Raw genomic sequence first — 20,982 nt, 5'->3', positions numbered from 1 at the left:
TGAGTTCTGAACAAGCATAGTATCCAAGGATATTGTGATTCTAATATCGACAGTTAGTATTGTTGTTGGTATATATGGTTTATGTATGTGAGTGTATAGATAGGTCAGTATGGGTCTGTATGTGAGTGGATAGATAGGTCAGTGTGGGTCTGTATGTGAGTGTACAGATAGGTCAGTATGGGTCTGTATGTGAGTGGATAGGTCAGTATGGGTCTGTATGTGAGTGGATAGGTCAGTATGGATCTGTATGTGAGTGGATAGATAGGTCAGTATGGGTCTGTATGCGAGTGGATAGATAGGTCAGTATGGGTCTGTATGCGAGTGGATAGATAGGTCAGTATGGGTCTGTATGCGAGTGGATAGATAGGTCAGTATGGGTCTGTATGTGAGTGGATAGATAGGTCAGTATGGGTCTGTATGTGAGTGGATAGATAGGTCAGTATGGGTCTGTATGTGAGTGGATAGGTCAATATGGGTCTGTATGTGAGGGTATAGATAGGTCAGTGTGGGTCTGTATGTGAATGTATAGATAGTTCAGTATAGGTTTGTGTGTGCAGGGTTTATTTGGAAGGGTTGAACTTGATGGTCTTTTTTCAACCCCAAGTAACTATGTGTCATGTAGGATGGGGACTATCAAAATGAAATATGTTTCGCTTTAACAAATCCACAACTCTCAGAAAATTATTATTATTATTATTAACATTTATTTATAAAGCGCCAACATATCCCGCAGCGCTGTACAATAAGTGGGTTTCATACATTGGACATACAGAGTAACATATAAAGCAATCAATAACCGATACAAGAGGGGAAGAGAGCCCTGCCCAAAAGAGCTTACAATCTACAAGGAGAAAGGGTTGAGACACAAGGTGTGGGAATGGGCAAGACCAGAGGTGTGAGAGGTGGGGCACAGGGTATTGCTTTTAGCAGCACACTGAGGTCATATTAAACTAGATAAGGGAAAGCTTCTCTAAATAAATGTGTTTTTAGAGATCTTTTGAAGGCAGAGAGATTGGGAGAAAGTCTGACAGTTTGTGGGAGCGAATTCCAGAAAAGGGGGAATGTGTGTGAGGAGGGAATGAGAGAGGAGCTGGGGAGCAGGTCAGTAGAGGAGCGTAACAAGCGGGTTGGATGGTACCTAGAGATAAGTTCAGAGATGTAGGGTGGGGCAGAGTTATGAACTGCTTTGTATGTGAGAGTCATTAGTTTGAATTTTATCCTGGATGGTAGGGGAAGCCAGTGCAGGGATTGGCAGAGTGGCACAGCAGAGGAGGAGCGGTTGGAGAGGTGTACGAGCCTGGCAGCAGTATTCATTATGGACTGGAGAGGGGACAGTCTTTGGAGGGGAAGGACAATTAATAGGGAGTTACAGTAGTCCAGGCGAGATATTATAAGAGAGTGAATAAGAATTTTGGCAGTATCTTGGGCGATAAATGATCATATTTTGGAAAAATTTCTTAGGTGAAAGTGACATGATTTGATAAGTGACTAGATATGAGGAGTGAAGGACAGGGCAGAATCAAGGATAATCCCAAGGCACTGGGCCTGGGGAGATGGGGTGATGGTAGAATTGTTACCCTGTATAGATACCTCGGGAACAATGTGGGCGTTGGATGGGGGAAAGAGAACCAGTTCAGTTTTAGAGAGGTTTAATTTAAGGTAACGTTGGGACATCCAAGTAGAGATAGCGACAGGTAGGAAGAGACGCAAGTTAGAAGCTCTGGGTTGAGATTAGGAAAGATAGATCTGAGTATCGTCAGCATAGAGGTGGTACTGAAAGCCAAAAGAATTGATTAATTTAACAAGTGAGGAGGTATAGAGGGAAAATAGTAAGGGGCCCAGGACAGAGCCTTGAGGAACCCCGACAGAAAGAGGCAGGGGAGAAGATGATTCCCCATTGTAAGAGACACTGAAGCATCGATCTGAGAGATAAGATGAAAATCAGGATAAGGCAGTGTCCCGAAGGCCAAGAGACTGGAGGAGAAGAGGGTGATCCACAGTGAGAGATCAAGAAGTATTAGGAGCGAGTAGTGTTTTTTGGCTTTAGCCGAGGAGGTCATTTGTTAGTCGGGTTAGAGCAGTTTCTGTAGAGTGTTGTTGTCTAAAACCAGATTATAAGGGATTCAGGAGGTTATTGTCAGAGAAGAATTGTAAACTAGGCGCACTAGTAGTTTAGAGATGAATGGGAGCAGAGAGATAGGTCGGAGGTTAGTAGGATTGGAGGGATCAAGGGAGGGTTTTTTTCAGAATAGGGGTTACAAGTGCATGTTTCAGTTGGGAGGGAAAGATTGCAGTAGAGAGCGAGAGATTGAATAGATGAGTTAAGGCTTTGATAAGACAGGGGTTGGCATTACGTAGAAGTTTGGTAGGAATGGGATCAAGTGGGCAGGTAGTAAGGTGAGAGGAAGCCAAAAGTCTTGGGACTTCCTCTTCAGTCACTGGGGAGAAGGAGCCAAGAAGAGACTGGGTAGCATGTAGGGAGGGAGGCGAATGATTATGGGGATGAAGTTGTACAATGTCACTTCTGATGGTGGCATATTTAGTTCTTTCTATAAAAGCTCTGGAACATGGGGAGATTAGTCGCCCGCGACAAATCTCCCTGTTCGCGGGCAACTAATCTCCCTGAAATGGCATCCCACCGGCGAAAATGTAAATCATCGGTGGGATGGCATCCTCTTATGGCAACTCACCGCGTATGCCATCCCACCGTCGATTTACATTTTAGCCGGTGGGATGGCATTTTGAGGAGATAAGTCGCCCATGTACAGGGAGATTTGTCGCGGGCGACTAATGTGCCAGAGCCCTAAAGCTGTTTAACTGATCCCATAAATGACTCACAGCCAGTTACCATACCTTAACATGAACGTACACCATATCAGGGACGATGTTTGCTTTTAAACAGGAGACCAGTAAAGGCTACTTGCTAATTGGTTACTATGATTTACTGCTGCCATGCTAATGTAGAGTCTTTTATTACATAACCCTGTATATGTATGGAAAGCGGTGCATATAAGTAGAGGCTGTCCTGTTGCTAGCTCGGGCGTTTCAGGCTTGAGGTGGTTGAAGTGATTTCCCCCCACTAACCTGTCAGCGTTGGGCTTAGAAAACGGAATTTCGGCTCTTAAAGTCACCAAAAGCATTTTTTGCCACCCCTGGTAACCTGCAGGGCACTCCCGCCTGAGGCTAGTTTCTCAGCTTGTCTCATTGCCTCAGGGCTGGAGCACTTCTGGTTACTAGTCTCATATAAAGCATTTATAGCATATACAGTTTGGTCACAGTTTTGGGACCCAACTGTAAATTATATCCTTATAAACAGCTTAGTGATGGCATTAGTTATAATCTGAGCTTAGTTATTTCTGTCACATGACTCACTGAAACTTTTTTTTTTTATATATATTATATTAAATAAGGTGTGAGGATATTAGAAGTCACCTTGGAGTTCCATGAACTTTATTTACCATATATTCACGGCCACAGGCGTTACTGGGACCTACAGAGAACTCTATAGCCAAGGCAAGCTGAATGGAAACTCCCATGATTTTGTATAATTGCAGTTTCCTTTGTCCCTGTGACTTTAATGAGGAAAGAACAGTACTTAAGGTTATGCCTTTTCATACTGTACAACCAATCTATACATGTTACAGCTTGTGTGTCTAATAAAGGGAATACATTCTATTTAAAGCCTGGGGCACACCTTATCCCATACAGTAGATGAGATTTAAGAAATGGCCTACTGTCTCATACATAGTTCTTATAAGAATAAAAAATATATTAAAAGCTCAGCTTTACATGGGCCACCAGTGGTGAAACAACATGACGCTGCCCCTCCCCCTTCAAAATCTTTTCAGGTAAGTACAGTGGCTATAGTTACACCACAGTGGGCCACTGATGCACTAAAGTGATTTTAATTGGTCACTGACAATATAAAACATGCCAAAAAGCTGTTAACATCACCGTCTTTTTGTCTTTCAGGCAGTGGCATGAAATATAATATAGACACAGCTGATTGGTGCTGGGGGTGCAAGGCCCAGCAGGGCTCCCTCCCCAGGGGCCCTGCAGGTTTCCCCCGCCAGCCGTGTCTCCTAACCCCACCACGGGCCCCCGCAGGTTTCCCCCGCCAGCCGTGTCTCCTAACCCCACCACGGGCCCCCTAACCCCCCGCAGGGGCCCCAACCCGGCATCCTCCCCTGAGTGCACGTAAATTTAATGCGTCAGGGGAGGAGTGGTCGGGAAGGGGGAGAGCAGCAAGGGTCAGGTCTGGGCCGCTGGGGCCCACTGGGATTTTTCCCGGTGTCCCGGCGGCCCAGTCCAACCCTGTCTACGGTGCCTGAAACAGAGCACAACAAACTGAGATATGTGTTAATTGTCTTATAATAAACTAAACAATTTATTCTAAATCATTTGCCGACAACTAGCACTATAACCCAGGGCAACCAACCAGACATTTCCTTTTAACTGCACTAGACTCATTTAAGCTAGTTGCTACCCTACTATGGATTGCTGACCTGCTGCCAATTTGTAATTTCAATAGTAAATAAAACTAGAAAGGGGAGTTTGAGAACAAACTTCATGTTGGGTTGAAAAACGTGAAGTCACGGAATGAAATCGGATCTGTTGTTGGCTCCGCCCACTTTTTCTAACCTTGGACCACAGTAATATAGTAAAAACCACTGTGCAAAGTTTGGGGACCCTGACATTAAACATGTGAGAATGGCAGCAGTTAAAATTTCCCCACTGAAAACAATGAATGAAATGTGATTGCCTTTTGATGGCCCCACCCACTTTTTTCTTACCTTGAGTACGTAGTCACCAAGTGACTGACTGTGCAAAGTTTGGCAACCCTGACATCAAACCAATAAAATTCAATAGGTGAAATCTGATTGGCTGTTAGTGGCTCTGCCCACTTTTTTAAAACCTGCAGTCCCCTAGTGACCAACTGGGAAAAGTTTGGGGACCCTGGGGTTATTACTGTGAGAATGGCTGCAGACTGAATTTCCCCATTGAAAGTCAATAGGTAAAATCTAATTGGCGGTTGGTCGTTCGGCCCACTTTTTCTCACCTTGAACTGCAGTTACCTGGTGCTTAACCCTGCAAAGTTTTAGGGCCCTGGTGTTATTACTGTGAGAATGGCAGCAGGTTGAATTTCCATTAAGTCAATAGGTAAAATCTGATTGGCTGTTCACAGCTCCGCCCAATTTTAGGGCATCCAACAATCATATTTTCATTCAGGCTGAGCCCATGACTGTGTGATTCAAGTTTGGGGAGTGTAGCCTTAAAGCTGTAAGTGTGGCAGCAGTTTCAATTTCCCCATAAAAGTCAATGGGTGAAATTTGAATGGCTGTTGTTGGCCCCTTCCACTTTGGGGTCATCCAACAAATGTAGCTGTTTCATTCAGGGTGACCCCATTATTATGTTACTCAAGTTTGGGGGGTGTAGCTTCAAAGCTGTAAGAGTGGCAGCAGTTTGAAAATCTTCCCTGTCAAAGTCAATGGGAAAATTGGGGGGTTCGGAGCGGCGCCACAAAAAGACGGGGGGCGGGATCCCTTAGAAAAGCACAAGCAGCCTGCTCCGCTATAGGGCAAAGAAGTGTGGGGAGTTTGGGTGTTGTACCCCTAAAACTGTAGGAGGAGTAGCATTTAGAAAATGGGGGGCGCTAAGAAGAAGAAGCGGAAGAATCAGCTGAAGGGGAAGAACAGTCTGTGGGGTTCAACCCAACATAATGAAATTCTGCAGAGAGACACACACTATAAGGTAAATATTTTAACTACTCTTTACTTAATTAATGACTCATTATGTCATATTTAGTTACCCTCTAATGTTATAAATTAACAAAGCAAAAACAACAAAAACATCCTATTGAGAGTATCTACACAATGCACAGGTGATCATGTAATGCACAGTTATGTGATAAGACCACGTGACCATTCCTTGCATTGTAAGGTTTGGGGACTTATGATGTCATCATGAAACAGAATGACAACAACAAGCATTGTGGTCATATGATCTTATCATTTGACCACAACAAGCACTGTGATGTTTTGGGACTGATGATGTCAAAAAGGCTTGATGATGTCACAATGGCTTGCTGATGCCACCATGGGTTGATGATGTCACAATGGCTTGATGATGCCACCATGGGTTGATGATGCCACCATGGGTTGATGATGTCACAATGGTTTGATGATGTCACAATGACTTGCTGATGCCCCCATGGGTTGATGATGTCACAATGGTTTGATGATGTCACAATGGCTTGATGAAAGCTAGTAATGCTAGCTGTACTTTGATGCTCATTTGACAACAGAGCTTGTCAGAGTAAGAAGCTAGATCTTGCTATGGCATCATCAAGCAATTTTCCGAACAAATCTTCAATAGAGGAAAGAGAGGAATCACGTCAGGCTGTGTGTACCATATGCCTGGATATAATTGAAAATCCTTCACACCCTGACACATGTGGGCACAGATTCTGCTTCCACTGTATTCAAAAGTGGGCAGAGGCAAAAGCAGAGTGCCCAATGTGCAAGGTGCCTTTCAACAGTGTTGAAATAGATGAGCAGACCACATCTACTCTTGAGCCTGGTGACTCTACATGGGATGAAATGCCAGGGACTTCTAGGTATGTTTTTGACCAGGAGCCTGCTGGAAAAAGAGCCTGGTCACCTTCACCCACATCCTTAAGAGATGATTCAGATGATAGTGAGGAGTATGATCAAGACCACAAGAGAAGAAGGACAGAGGAAATTCTAACAGCTACATCTGACCAACAAATAACTGAATCTTACCAGCCCAGCTGGAAGAGGAAGCGCAAAACCCGCCACCGTGTGGAACATGAAGAAGATGAAGAGGATGAGGAAACACAAGCAACTAAAAAGCTTAAAGAAGGTGAAACGTCTTCTGCTTCCAATATAGTGACCTGTGAAAATCCCAGTGACAATCAAGAGAGTGTGAACATCGAGGAAACACAACCTGCAGAGGAAAGTGCTTCTGATATAAATACAGGACTTGGTCAAACTCAGACGGGTCAGTCCAACCCTAAAACTTCTACAACTGACCCACAAGAATCCACAGAATCCAACCAGCCTTACAGAAAGAGAAAGCGCAAAACGAGACACCTGGAGAAGCGGGAACCAGAAGAGGAAACCGCTAGCAACCAGAGTACTCTGCACGATGGTGAAGAAAGCCAATTAGAGGAACCCTGCAGGAAGAGAAGGTATGAAACTGATACAGAGACTGAAGACCAAACAACTGTCACTAGTGACACAAAAGAGTTGGTTGGCTCTGTGACTGAAGAGCCAAAGGACAAGAGGAGAAAAAAGAAAAAATCTCAAAAATGGAGGTGTTCATTGACTTAAGACAAGGACATTGACTTAAGACAAAGACAACGGCCCGCGGGCCAGATCCGGCCCCCCAGGGTAATTTACCCAGCCCCTGCTGCGTCCTCACCCCTGGCAGCGGAGAGAGAGGACTCAGTGGGGAGGGGGGAGCTGGAGGACTCAGCGGAGAGTGGGGAGCTGGAAGAGGGAGGGAGGACGGACGGAGCACAGCGGGGGAAGCTCAGAGGGGGAGGACGGACGGAGCTCAGCGGGGGAAGCTCAGAGAGGGAGGACGGATGGAGCTCAGCGGGGGAAGCTCAGAGAGGGAGGACGGACGGAGCTCAGCGGGGGAAGCTCAGAGAGGGAGGACGGACGGAGCTCAGCGGGGGAAGCTCAGAGAGGGAGGACGGACGGAGCTCAGCGGGGGAAGCTCAGAGAGGGAGGACGGACGGAGCTCAGCGGGGGAAGCTCAGAGAGGGAGGACGGACGGAGCGCAGCGGGGGAAGCTAGAAGAGAGAGGATGGAGGAGTGGGCCGCAGCAAGGAGGGGGGGGGAAGTTGACTATAGTCCAGACCCCCAACAGTCTGAGTGAGCATGAACTGGTCCCTTGTTTAAAAAGTTTGAGGACCCCTGATTTAACAGTATACAATGAAGTCATTTTCAGATGAAAAACAGAGCAGATTCAGCATGAGAATGGATCCCTCTAGTAGTGAGATGACTACAACTGGCCATCAAAATACCTAATTTGGCTAGGCCAAATTGAAGATATAGATGGGGCACCAACACTTAAACAAAAAATGAGTGCATTGGGGTGTGCATGATCAAAAACATAAATGCAATTAATGAAGAAAGATCAAAACACTGCACCACCCACAGCTGTACTGATTCGTAGACTCAGACCAAGTGAAAACTTAACCTTTATTTAACCATTAAAATATATGAAAAAGTAAGGGGAACGGCTCAGTGACACACTGAGGTGCCCACAATAGCACTCTATGCCTGGTTTACGGAGAGCAGGGGGGGAGAAGAGTAAATGCGGGGTTAACTCTACCTGTGCTGGTTTGCACGACGCACCACACCACTCACCAACATCATTCAGGACCACCATGCACCCTTTACCAAACCATACCCTCTTCCCCTCTCCCACACCATCAACACCCACGGCGCTTCAACACCTGCCTACCCAGCTAGGTTAAAATAAGGGCCTAAACTTAGGAGGCACCTACCTGTCAGATTTGTGGAAGTACTGCCATATCCCTACATTACTCTTTAACTGCCACAAAATGCCCACATAAACACATAGGCAACAAAACTCAGATGGGTTAGTCCAACCCTAAAACTTTTACAACTGACCCACAAGAAAAAGAAACCAACCATTATTATTATTATTTTTATTAAATATGTATAGGGAAGATAAGATCAAATGTTTTAATAAACTATTCAATTAAAAGAAATAATTTTTTCTTGGTTCTGTCCATTCTTTGCCATGTTCTTTTATGCTAATTTGTAAACTCAACTTGTCAGAGAAAGAAACTAGGGTTGATTCACTAAAGTGAGATAAGTGTTATCGCATGCTTTTTTGCGTTAAAATTGACGCGCAAAAAACACGCGATTCGTTAAAGTATTATCGCATGCGTTAAGTCGCATATCGCGTGCGTTCAATAGTGTGCAACCAAATGCGTTAATTTTACCACATTGCGTTAATTCTCGCGCAGAAATAATACTAACGCATGATTCACAAACACTTAGACGCGCTAAATATCGCATTAGTCTGTGCGTAGAAAAGTACAGTACATGAGCTTTTGGCAACACAATATGGACTTTGCAGTGGGATTTATTCAGTCTGTGTTGGCCCCAGAGTGATGCAGCCGCCAGTTTGCAGGGAAATGGGCATTTTAAGAACAGTAATTTTACAAAAGTAATAGCGTGTATGGCTAATATATATATATTACTGACATCTCAAGCAGACGTGATGAGTTTGGGTAGGCTGCCTGGACTTTATTTGGGGTCATGTACCATCTTTACATTAATTTGATCACAAGAGAATTTTGCTGTTTGGCGGAATAGATATTCCCAAAGATCCCAGTTTAGTGGTCTTTGTGGATCTTGCTCCCAAAGCCTTTGTGCTGGTAGGTTCCCTTACTATGTGTTTCTGCGTTAAAAGGTTGTAAACTTTTCCTTTCTTTTTACTGGGGGTTAAAGTGGATCTATCATGAAAATTTAAATTTAATATAAGCTTCATCACACTAAAACAAGAAACATTCTAAATATAATCAAAAAATCTGTACCGTTTATAAAATAATAAAGTTAATCTTCATAATGCTCAACTCAGCAATGTTTCTCTCTCTATGCAGTAGGTGGAGTCAGGTTTTGATAAACAGTTAGGTCTAATAAAATCTTTGGGGGGTTGCACCTTCTTAGTAGAACATGCATTAGAGGTTACCCTTTCAAAATAACCGGCTCTGATGGAAACCCTATTTCTCTACTTGCAGGGTATGTGCTAGAGTGAGTAATTTTGTTAGCTTTTGTGTGCGCTTGAGTTGGTTATTTAAGTTAGCTCTAAAACATCTGCTAGGAAATAGGGCCTGCACAAAAAGATGCATTAGACCTACCTGTCAATCAAAATTGGACCCAGACCTCAGCATGAAGAGAGCATTGAGACTGACCGGTTGCTGAGAGTGAGATACTGAAGAATAACTTGATTATTTTATAAACAGTATAGCATATTTAACTGATTATATTTAGAAAGTTTCTTATTTCAGGCCATTTGTATCAAATAGGTTTCCCATCTTATGTAATCAAACACACAGCCATTGGCTTAATGATAGGTCAGGGATAGCTCCATCTAGGATACTGAGTGGGGCTAATGCAGCTGGGGGTTTTGTAAAGGTTCATGGGGTCAGGGGTAGGTATGAGTATTGGTAATTGGTAATGCTTGAGTTTTGGAAACGTTTCGTTTATAATAGAAAAACGTTCCAAAATATGAATGCAAAGCAACTGTTGGGTTAGTGAGTATCAGAGTGACATGATAAGCAAATAACGAGATTTTGTGTACTTGGGGCCCACAACTAGTCCTTTTATGGTTTGGGAATGTCTAATAGCTTGGGCCAGTAGTGCCATGCATACGATATATATTAAGGGGGACAGGGGGCATGCTTGCCTAGTCCCATTAGTTGGAATGGTTTTGATAAGAAGCTGTTTACATTGACTTGGGTGGCCGGAATGAGTAGAGGGCCATGATAGCTGAGATGAAGGCTGTAGGGATAGCACATATTTGTAATACCAGGTGACGGTATGACCAGTTGACACGGTCAAACGCTTTTTCAGCATTGAGTGCTAATACTATAGATGACGTTATGATTTTGTATAGATAGGTCAGTATGGGTCTGTATGTGAGTGTATAGATAGGTCAGTATGGGTCTGTATGTGAGTGAATAGATAGGTCAGTGTGGGTCTGTATGTGAGTGTATAGATAGGTCAGTACAGGTTTGTGTGTGCTGGGTTTACCTGGAAGGGTTGAACTTGATGGTCTTTTTTCAACCCTATGTAACTATGTAAGATATATGCAGCGTTTCTTGTTGCTGTTTTACATCATTCACTTTGTGGGTTCAGGCTGCTTCAAGCATTTAGTGTGTATGCTCCAGTGTCTCCTAGATCTTGTAGGAGGTGCTGGAGCTTGCGCATAAAGTGGTGTCGCCAAACCCCCCTGAATGTGCCAGCCTGAGGAGATTTCAATGCCTGCCTATGTGCACATTGCAATAGTTTGACAATTTAGACTCTGTAAATATTATTTGTCACTCCTATTCCCACATAATTACCTTAGTGGGCCTCAGGAAACATATGGCTTTCAGGTGCTTCATGCTCTCTCGGTTGGTGGAATCTATACGTTCGAATAGATAGACTTCCTTCTGCAGGATCTCAGACTGTGTGTACACCATGCTCACCACGCTGGTCTGGATATGCAGATGAACAGAGAGAGGACATCGATTAGGCTCACAGACATTACTGCAGTTTCTCCAGTCATAGGGGAAAAGTGACATTCATGCTAAAAATCAGCTTAGTGCACTTTGGTAGAAATTATATAAACACAAGCTATCTAGGTGTTTTGGGGATCTAGGGGTTTTTGTAGATAAGATCTAATTCCAGGCAGTGTCATTCTGTGGCTACTAAAGCAAATAGAGTGCTATCTTGTATAAAAAGGGCATTGACTCAAGGGATGAAAACATAATTTTGCCTCTTTATAGGTCCCTGCTAAGGCCTCACCTTGAGTATGGGGGCAGTTTTGGGCTCCAGTCCTTAAAGGGCAAGGAAAGGCAAAGTCACTTGGGGGTGCCAAAATGTTAGGCACCCCCAAGTGACTTTAATCACTTACCTTGTACCCCGGGCTGGTGCCCCTGTTCGGAGAAAACAGCACCAGCCCGGGGTACCTGGAGCGATGCGCTTCCTCCTTCTGGCTTCGTTCTTGGAACGACTAAGGACAGGCGCATGCGCAGTAGAGTGAAAAGCCGACTTCTCTGTTAAAGTTCCCCTATTCACTCTACTGTGCATGCGCGCGCGACCCAACTACCCCGGGCTGGTGCTGTTCTCTCCGTACAGGAGCACCAGCCCGGGTTAAAAGGTAGGCGATTAAAGTCATTTGGGGGTGCCTAACATTTTGGCACCCCCAAGTGACTTTGCCTTTCCTTCTCCTTTAAGAAGGGTATTAATGAGCTGGAGAGAGTGCAGAGACTGCAACTAAACTAGTAAAGGGGATGGAAGGGTTAAACTATGAGGTTAGACTGTCAGGGTTGGGGTTGTTTTCTCTGGAAAAGAGGCGCTTGCGAGGGGACATGGTTACTCTGCACAAGTACATTAGAGGGGATTATACATAGTAACATAGTAACATAGTAAGTTGGGTTGAAAAAAGACATACGTCCATCAAGTTCAACCATAATGCCTATACCTAACCTGCCTAACTACAAGTTGATCCAGAGGAAGGCAAAAAACCCCATCTGAAGCCTCTCTAATTTGCCTCAGAGGGGAAAAAATTCCTTCCTGACTCCAAGATGGCAATCGGACCAGTCCCTGTATCAACTTGTACTAAGAGCTATCTCCCATAACCGTGTATTCCCTCACTTGCTAAGAATCCATCCAGCCCCTTCTTAAAGCTATATAATGTATCAGCCAGTACGACTGATTCGGGGAGGGAATTCCACAACTTCACAGCTCTCACTGTAAAAAATCCTTTCCGAATATTTAAATGGAACCTCCCTTCTTCTAAACGGAGTGGGTGCCCTCGTGTCCGTTGGAAGGACCTACTGGTAAATAAAACATTAGAGAGGTTATTATATGATCCCCTTATATATTTATACATAGTTATCATGTCACCTCTTAAGCGCCTCTTCTCCAGTGTAAACAGACCCAACTTGGCCAGTCTTTCTTCATAACCGAGACTTTCCATACCCTTTACCAGCTTAGTTGCCCTTCTCTGGACCCTCTCTAGCTCAATAATGTCCCGTTTGAGCACTGGAGACCAAAACTGAACAGCATATTCTAGATGGGGCCTTACCAGTGCTCTGTAAAGGGGAAGAATAACCCCCTCCTCCCGTGAATCTATACCCCTTTTAATACAGCTCAGAACCTTGTTTGCCCTTGCAGCTGCTGCCTGGCATTGCTTGCTACAGCCAAGTTTATTATCTACAAGGACTCCAAGATCCTTCTCCATTATGGATTTGCCTAGTGCAGTCCCATTAAGGTTATACGGGGCTTGCATATTTTTACATCCCAGGTGCATGACCTTACATTTATCCACATTAAATCTCATCTGCCACTTAGCTGCCCAGATTGCCAGTTGGTCAAGATCCTGCTGCAGGGATGTCACATCCTGGATAGAATTGACTGGTCTGCAGAGTTTTGTGTCATCTGCAAACACTGATACATTACTCATAATACCCTCCCCTAAGTCATTTATGAACAAATTAAACAAAAGTGGACCCAGTACAGAACCCTGAGGGACCCCACTGAGAACCTTACTCCAAGTAGAGAATGTGCCATTAACAACCACCCTCTGTACCCGATCCTGTAGCCAGTTTTCTATCCATGTGCAAACGACTTCACTAAGACCAATAGACCTTAGCTTAGAAAGCAGTCGTTTGTGGGGAACGGTATCAAATGCTTTGGCAAAATCCAAATAGATTATATCTACTGCATCCCCACTGTCCAGCTTCTTACTTACCTCATCATAAAAAGCAATTAAATTGGTCTGACATGACCTGTCCTTCATAAAGCCATGCTGATTACTGCTCATAATGCCATTCTCCACTACATAATTTTGAATGTGATCCCTTAACAAGCCTTCAAATAACTTGCCCACCACGGATGTCAAACTTACAGGCCTATAATTGCCAGGCTGAGATCTTATTCCCTTTTTAAATATGGGAGTGACATTCGCCTTCTTCCAATCACTAGGTACCATACCTGATGAAAGAGAGTCTGAGAATATCAGAAACAAGGGCCACTGCAATTCTGCCCCTAGCTCTCTCAGTACCCGAGGGTGTATTCCATCTGGCCCAGGTGCCTTGTTTACATTTATCGTGTGTAACCCTTTAAGCACCATATCCTGTGCCAACCACTGTGTAGTTGGAGCTGAGGCAACAGTGAAGCTATTGGGTGAGACTTGGCCCACTGGCTCCTCTACTGTATACACAGAAGAAAAGAACTGGTTAAGCACATCTGCCTTTTCTGTATCCGCTGTAACCATATTGTTATTATAACTCAATGGGGCCACACCCTCAACCTGCATCTTTTTACTATTAATATACTTAAAAAACTTTTTGGGGTTAGTCTTGGCCTCGGCCGCGATGCGCTCCTCATTTTCTATCTTTGCCTTCCGGATTGCTGTTTTACAACACTTGTTATAGTGTTTATATTCATTAAACGCAGCTACTGTCCCCTCTGACTTATATTTCTTAAAAGCTTTCCTTTTTTCCCTATTAACTTCTTTACCTCAGAGTTAAGCCACATAGGGTGATTCTTAACACTTCTACTTTTTCTTATTAATGGAATGAATTGAGAACAGTAATGATTTAATATCATTTTAAATGACAACCATTTCTGCTCTGTATTTTTATCAGAAAACATAATGCCCCAATCTATGCCCTGAAGCGCTGCCCTTAAGGAGCTAAAATTTGCCTTCCTAAAATTCAGTGTCTTTGTTGCCCCCGTGTAAATTTGTTTCCTGCACCAAACATCAAATGAAATAACATTATGGTCACTATTACCCAGGGGTTCAACCACTTGCACATTTGCTATACGTTCTGGGTCATTAGAGATCACTAGATCTAGTATAGCATTGTTCCTGGTTGGCTCCTCAACAACCTGTGACATAAAGTTGTCGTGCAGCAAGTTTATAAACTTGTTCCCATTTACTGTCCTGGCAGTACTATTGCCCCAGTCAATATCAGGGTAATTAAAATCCCCCATTATTATCACTTGCCCCAAACTAGCAGCCTTTTCTATTTGCAACAGGAGCTGGGCCTCCTCCTCTTCGCTTACATTAGGGGGTCTATAGCATACCCCTACAATTAGCTTGGTAGATTCTTTACTATCTGTGAGAAGCTCAACCCATAAGGATTCAGCTCCCTCTGTTACCCCCATCACTTCCTCCTTAATATTTGCTTTTAAGTCGTGCTTAATGAACAGACACACTCCTCCTCCTTTCCTATTGCCCCTGTCCCTCCGAAACAATGTATACCCCCCAATATTAACAGCCCAGTCATGAGACTCATTCAACCAAGTTTCAGCAACACCAATCACATCATATTTCCGCTCCAACGCCAGTACCTCCAGCTCTCCCATTTTACCAGTCAGACTCCTTGCATTGGTAAACATACATTTAATACTGGTTCCGGCGTGAGAATGACGTGTAAACAACTTATGGGCCTCCCTGCCATTATCAGTATCCCGAAGCAAGTCTCCTCCCCCATTTTCCCTTACTATGCCCACTACCTCATCTATCCTGTCTACCACAGAATTTCCCGCTGCACCCTCCCCCCCCACTCCTAGTTTAAAATCTCCTCCAACCCTCTAGCCATCTTTTCCCCCAAAGCAGCTGCCCCATCATCATTGAGGTGCAGCCCATCCCTGGCAAAGAGCCTGTAGCCGATTGAGAAATCAGCCCAGTTCTGGAGGCAGATAGGGGGGTGCTATTTTTTCCCATAAAAACAATCAGCGCACCAGAGGTCACCCCTTTTAGATTAGAGGAATGGAGCTTTCATTTGAAGCAGCGTAGGGGGTTCCTCACGGTGAGGGCAGTGAGGGGGTTGGGGAATGCCCTGCCGGGGGATGTTGGGTAGTGGGTTCCTCACGGTGAGGGCAGTGAGGGGGTTGGGGAATGCCCTGCCGGGGGATGTTGGGTAGGGGGTTCCTCACGATGAGGGCAGTGAGGTTGGGGAATGCCCTGCCGGGGGATGTTGGGTAGGGGGTTCCTCATGGTGAGGGCAGTGAGGGGGTTGGGGAATGCCCTGCCGGGGGATGTTGGGTAGGGGGTTCCTCACGGTGAGGGCAGTGAGGGGGTTGGGGAATGCCCTGCCGGGGGATGTTGGGTAGGGGGTTCCTCACAGTGAGGGCAGTGAGGGGGTTGGGGAATGCCCTGCCGGGGGATGTTGGGTAGGTGGTTCCTCACGGTGAGGGCAGTGAGGTTGGGGAATGCCCTGCCGGGGGATATTGGGTAGGGGGTTCCTCACGGTGAGGGCAGTGAGGTTGGGGAATGCCCTGCCGGGGGATATTGGGTAGGGGGTTCCTCACGGTGAGGGCAGTGAGGGGGTTGGGGAATGCCCTGCCGGGGGATGTTGGGTAGGGGGTTCCTCACGGTGAGGGCAGTGAGGGGGTTGGGGAATGCCAGGGGGATGTTGGGTAGGGGGTTCCTCACGGTGAGGGCAGTGAGGGGGTTGGGGAATGCCCTGCCGGGGGATGTTGGGTAGGGGGTTCCTCACGGTGAGGGCAGTGAGGGGGTTGGGGAATGCCCTGCCGGGGGATGTTGGGTAGGGGGTTCCTCACGGTGAGGGCAGTGAGGAGGTTGGGGAATGCCCTGCCGGGGGATGTTGGGTAGGGGGTTCCTCACGGTGAGGGCAGTGAGGGGGTTGGGGAATGCCCTGCCGGGGGATGTTGGGTAGGGGGTTCCTCACGGTGAGGGCAGTGAGGTTGGGGAATGCCCTGCCGGGGGATGTTGGGTAGGGGGTTCCTCACGGTGAGGGCAGTGAGGGGGTTGGGGAATGCCCTGCCGGGGGATGTTGGGTAGGGGGTTCCTCACGGGGAGGGCAGTGAGGTTGGGGAATGCCCTTCCTAGTGATGTGGTAATGGCAGATTCTGTTAATGCCTATAAGAGGGGCCTGGATGAGTTCTTGAACAAGCCGAATATCCAAGGCTATTGTGATACTAATATCTACAGTTAGTATTAGTGGTTGTATATATAGTTTATGTATGTGAGTGTATAGATTGGTAAGTATAGGGTTGTGTGTGCTGGGTTTACTTGGAAGGGTTGAACTTGATGGACTCTGGTCTTTTTTCAACCCTATTTAACTATGTAACCTGAAGGGTTCCTCCCCACTTGCACCCATCTAAATGTTCCATAGCACAACCACCCATATAAAGATAACACCACAACGACAGCAATATAAGTTTCACCCCACTCTAATGAATATAACAATTACAGCTCACCCGCACTCTTTGGCACATTTCATCCCACTGGGAGCCATTTACAGGATACAGCTCACTAGAACCCATATAAAGTTACAGCACACTGGTGCCCATTAGAAACGTTACACCCTGCTGATCCCCATATAAACATTTCACCCATAAAAATGACTAAAATGCATGGACACCCATATAAGCGTTTATTTGCTGGAACTTACCATGCTGGCACCCATAGAAAGGGTACAATGAACCGGCACCCATATAAAACCAGGAGGCACCAGCACCCATATAAGTTGCACCCATATAAGTTGCACCTATATACACCCATAAAAAAGCTTACAACCTTTTAACCCACATTGCAGTTCAGCAGCACCCATAGAAAGGTTACAACACAAATGCACCCATATAGAGATTACAACCCCTATCACCCACATTTAGGTTACACCCCACTGACAGAAGAATAAAGGGTGGGTGATTGTCTGTCTGTCTGTACCCCTAACCCCAGCCAGTGCAGGTATATAAACCCCAGAGCACCCCCTTATACAGGCTCCCACCCCATTTAGTATCTCACCGTCTCCTTGTCCATGAGCAGCACCTTCATGCCAGGCCCACTGTCCTCTATCATCTTGGACACATACTGCTTGACTGCCAGTACCACATTCATGGTTGCGGTTCCCTCAGTACCTCGGCCCTCTCAGCTGATAAGTGCCAACAAGCTCACATCCGGCTGCGGCGCAAAGACTTTTGGGCAATGTAGTTTCCCTGCTGTTCTTCGCCGCCGCAGGAAGTCGCAGTCAGCCGGAAATCTGTACCGGAAGTGATGAAAGCTATAGCGCTTACTTACAGCGCTAAGGATTGTGGGAGTCATTACCGAGCTAAATTTCTCGGAATGACTCCTATGCGTTTATGTGTTTATATATTACCTCATGATGGCATGTTTGAGGATTGACAATAAATCAGTACAATACCTTAACAACTTTATACGGTTTAGACAGCTGGTGCAAGCTTGTTGTAGCGTTGCTCTCTGCCTGCTCTTGTAATATAATTTAACCCACACCCAGGACTATGGCTTTCCCATTAATATCAATCAATATTAAATTATATAATGTTCTGCTCTAAGATACAAATACATAACCCATTTTTGCATGTAGTTGCCCAACTATTCAGTATGTATAACGTATCAGCACCAAAGGCTACAGAAGTACCCATTATACTACATGTTCAGAAAGAAATAATATTAAAATAATATCTAGCAAGAGTTGTTAGACATTATGGGGTCCATAAAATTGTTTTGGAGTGTCACATTTTGTTCAAAGTCAGATGTACGCGGTACAGGTATGGGACCTGTTATCCAGAATACTCGGGACCTGTGGTTTTCCGGTAAAGGGATCTTTCCATAATTTGGATCTCCATAACTTAAGTCTGCAAAAAATCGTTTAAATATTGAATAAACCCAATAGGCTTGTTTTACCTATAATAAGGGGTAATTATATCTTAGTTGGGATCAAGTACAGGTACTGTTTTATTATTACAGAGAAAAGGAAAATATTTAACCATTAAATAAACCCAATAGGGCTGTTCTGCCCCCAATAAGGGGTAATTATATCTTAGTTGGGATCAAGTACAGGTACTGTTTTATTATTACAGAGAAAAGGGAATCATTTAACCATTAAATAAACCCAATAGGGCTGTTCTGCCCCCAATAAGGGGTAATTATATCTTTGTTGGGATCAAGTACAGGTACTGTTTTATTATTACAGAGAAAAGGGAATCATTTAACCATTAAATAAACCCAATATGACTGTTCTGCCCCAATAAGGGGTAATTATATCTTAGCTGGGATCAAGTACAGGTACTGTTTTATTATTACAGAGAAAAGGGAATCATATAACAATGAAATAAACCCAATAGGGCTGTTCTGCCCCCAATAAGGGGTAATTATATCTTAGTTGGGATCAAGTACAGGTACTGTTTTATTATTACAGAGAAAAGGGAATCATTTAAACATGAAATAAACCCAATAGGGCTGTTCTGCCCCCAATAAGGGGTAATTATATCTTAGTTGGTATCAAGTACAGAGAAAAGGGAATCATTTAACCATTAAATAAACCCAATAGGGCTGTTCTGCCCCCAATAAGGGGTAATTATATCTTAGTTGGGATCAAGTACAGGTACTGTTTTATTATTACAGAGAAAAGGGAATCATTTAACCATTAAATAAACCCAATATAACTGTTCTGCCCCAATAAGGGGTAATTATATCTTAGCTGGGATCAAGTACAGGTACTGTTTTATTATTACAGAGAAAAGGGAATCATTTAAACATGAAATAAACCCAATAGGGCTGTTCTGCCCCCAATAAGGGGTAATTATATCTCAGTTGGGATCAAGTACAGGTACTGTTTTATTATTACAGAGAAAAGGGAATCAATTAACCATGAAATAAACCCAATAGGGCTGTTCTGCCCCCAATAAGGGGTAATTATATCTTAGTTGGGATCAAGTACAGGTACTGTTTTATTATTACAGAGAAAAGGGAATCATTTAACCATGAAATAAACCCAATAGGGCTGTTCTGCCCCCAATAAGGGGTAATTATATCTTAGTTGGGATCAAGTACAGGTACTGTTTTATTATTACAGAGAAAAGGGAATCATTTAACCATGAAATAAACCCAATAGGGCTGTTCTGCCCCCAATAAGGGGTAATTATATCTTAGTTGGGATCAAGTACAGGTACTGTTTTATTATTACAGAGAAAAGGGAATCATTTAACCATGAAATAAATCCAATAGGGCTGTTCTGCCCCCAATAAGTAGTAATTATATCTTAGTTGGGATCAAGGTACTGTTTTATTATTACAGAGAAAAGGGAATCATTTAAACATGAAATAAACCCAATAGGGCTGTTCTGCCCCCAATAAGGGGTAAGTATATCTTAGTTGGGATCAAGTACAGATACTGTTTTATTATTACAGAGAAAAGGGAATCATTTAAACATGAAATAAATCCAATAGGGCTGTTCTGCCCCCAACAAGGGGTAATTATATCTTAGTTGGGATCAAGTACAGGTACTGTTTTATTATTACAGAGAAAAGGGAATCATTTAACCATAAAATAAACCCAATAGGGCTGTTCTGCCCCCAATAAGGGGTAATTATATCTTAGTTGGGATCAAGGTACTGTTTTATTATTACAGAGAAAAGGGAATCATTTAACCATGAAATAAACCCAATAGGGCTGTTCTGCCCCCAATAAGGGGTAATTATATCTTAGTTGGGATCAAGTACAGGTACTGTTTTATTATTACAGAAAAAAAGGGAATCATTTAACCATGAAATAAACCCAATAGGACTGTTCTGCCCCCAATAAGGGGTAATTATATCTTAGTTGGGATCAAGTACAAGGTATTGTTTTATTATTACAGAGAAAAAAGAAATAATAACTTAAAAATTAGAATGATTTGCTTATAGCGGAGTCTATGGGAGATGGCTTCCCGTAATTTGGAACTTTCTGTATAATGGGCTTCAGGATTAGGGATCCCATATCTGTATGATGTAATGGTGCCTTGACAAGATTTTACCACTAGATGCTGCCCTACCTTTATTCTCTAAGCTTCTCGCTTTATGTCGGAATTCTAATGGCAAGAACTGCTTGAAGAGAGTCAAACCAAACAAAATAATCATTATACTCAGTAAAATTTCATAATACGTATTTTTGTTATTTTCTAGACTACATGGACCTGATGTCAGGAATGAAGCAGCATTCCATTGAATAGTACGGAACCAGCAGGGAACACAGAACATGAGTCAGTAGACTCTGAATTGCAGAAAGGAATAAACACTTATACATGGATTTTTTCCAACGGTGTGTCCTGGTGGTTACACTAGCTTGGGTGTCAGGCTGCTTATGGTTACAGAATGTTCCGGGAAGGCAGAACATCCAGCAGCCTGGCCTGACAGAAATCCATTGTTGAGTGCTGAGTTGTTATCAACATGT

General features: G+C 44.1%; 1 protein-coding gene across 1 annotated transcript in view; it reads right to left on the bottom strand.

Moving 5' to 3' along the window:
* The window catches only part of vps45 (vacuolar protein sorting 45 homolog), a 38,934-nt gene extending 21,257 nt beyond the window's left edge, over positions 1-17,677 (bottom strand). The window contains 2 exon segments of the mRNA NM_001079036.1: positions 11,132-11,266; positions 17,557-17,677. Of these exon segments, the coding sequence (NP_001072504.1) occupies positions 11,132-11,266; positions 17,557-17,649 (228 nt within the window). The 5' untranslated portion in view covers positions 17,650-17,677.
* Between the last annotated feature and the right edge of the window lie 3,305 nt (positions 17,678-20,982).

The sequence above is a fragment of the Xenopus tropicalis genome, chromosome 8 (genome assembly GCF_000004195.4).
Source record: "Xenopus tropicalis strain Nigerian chromosome 8, UCB_Xtro_10.0, whole genome shotgun sequence".
Lineage (NCBI taxonomy): Eukaryota > Metazoa > Chordata > Amphibia > Anura > Pipidae > Xenopus > Xenopus tropicalis.
The sequence above is the reverse complement of the archived record's forward strand: the minus strand, read 5'-3'. Positions and strand labels throughout refer to the sequence as shown.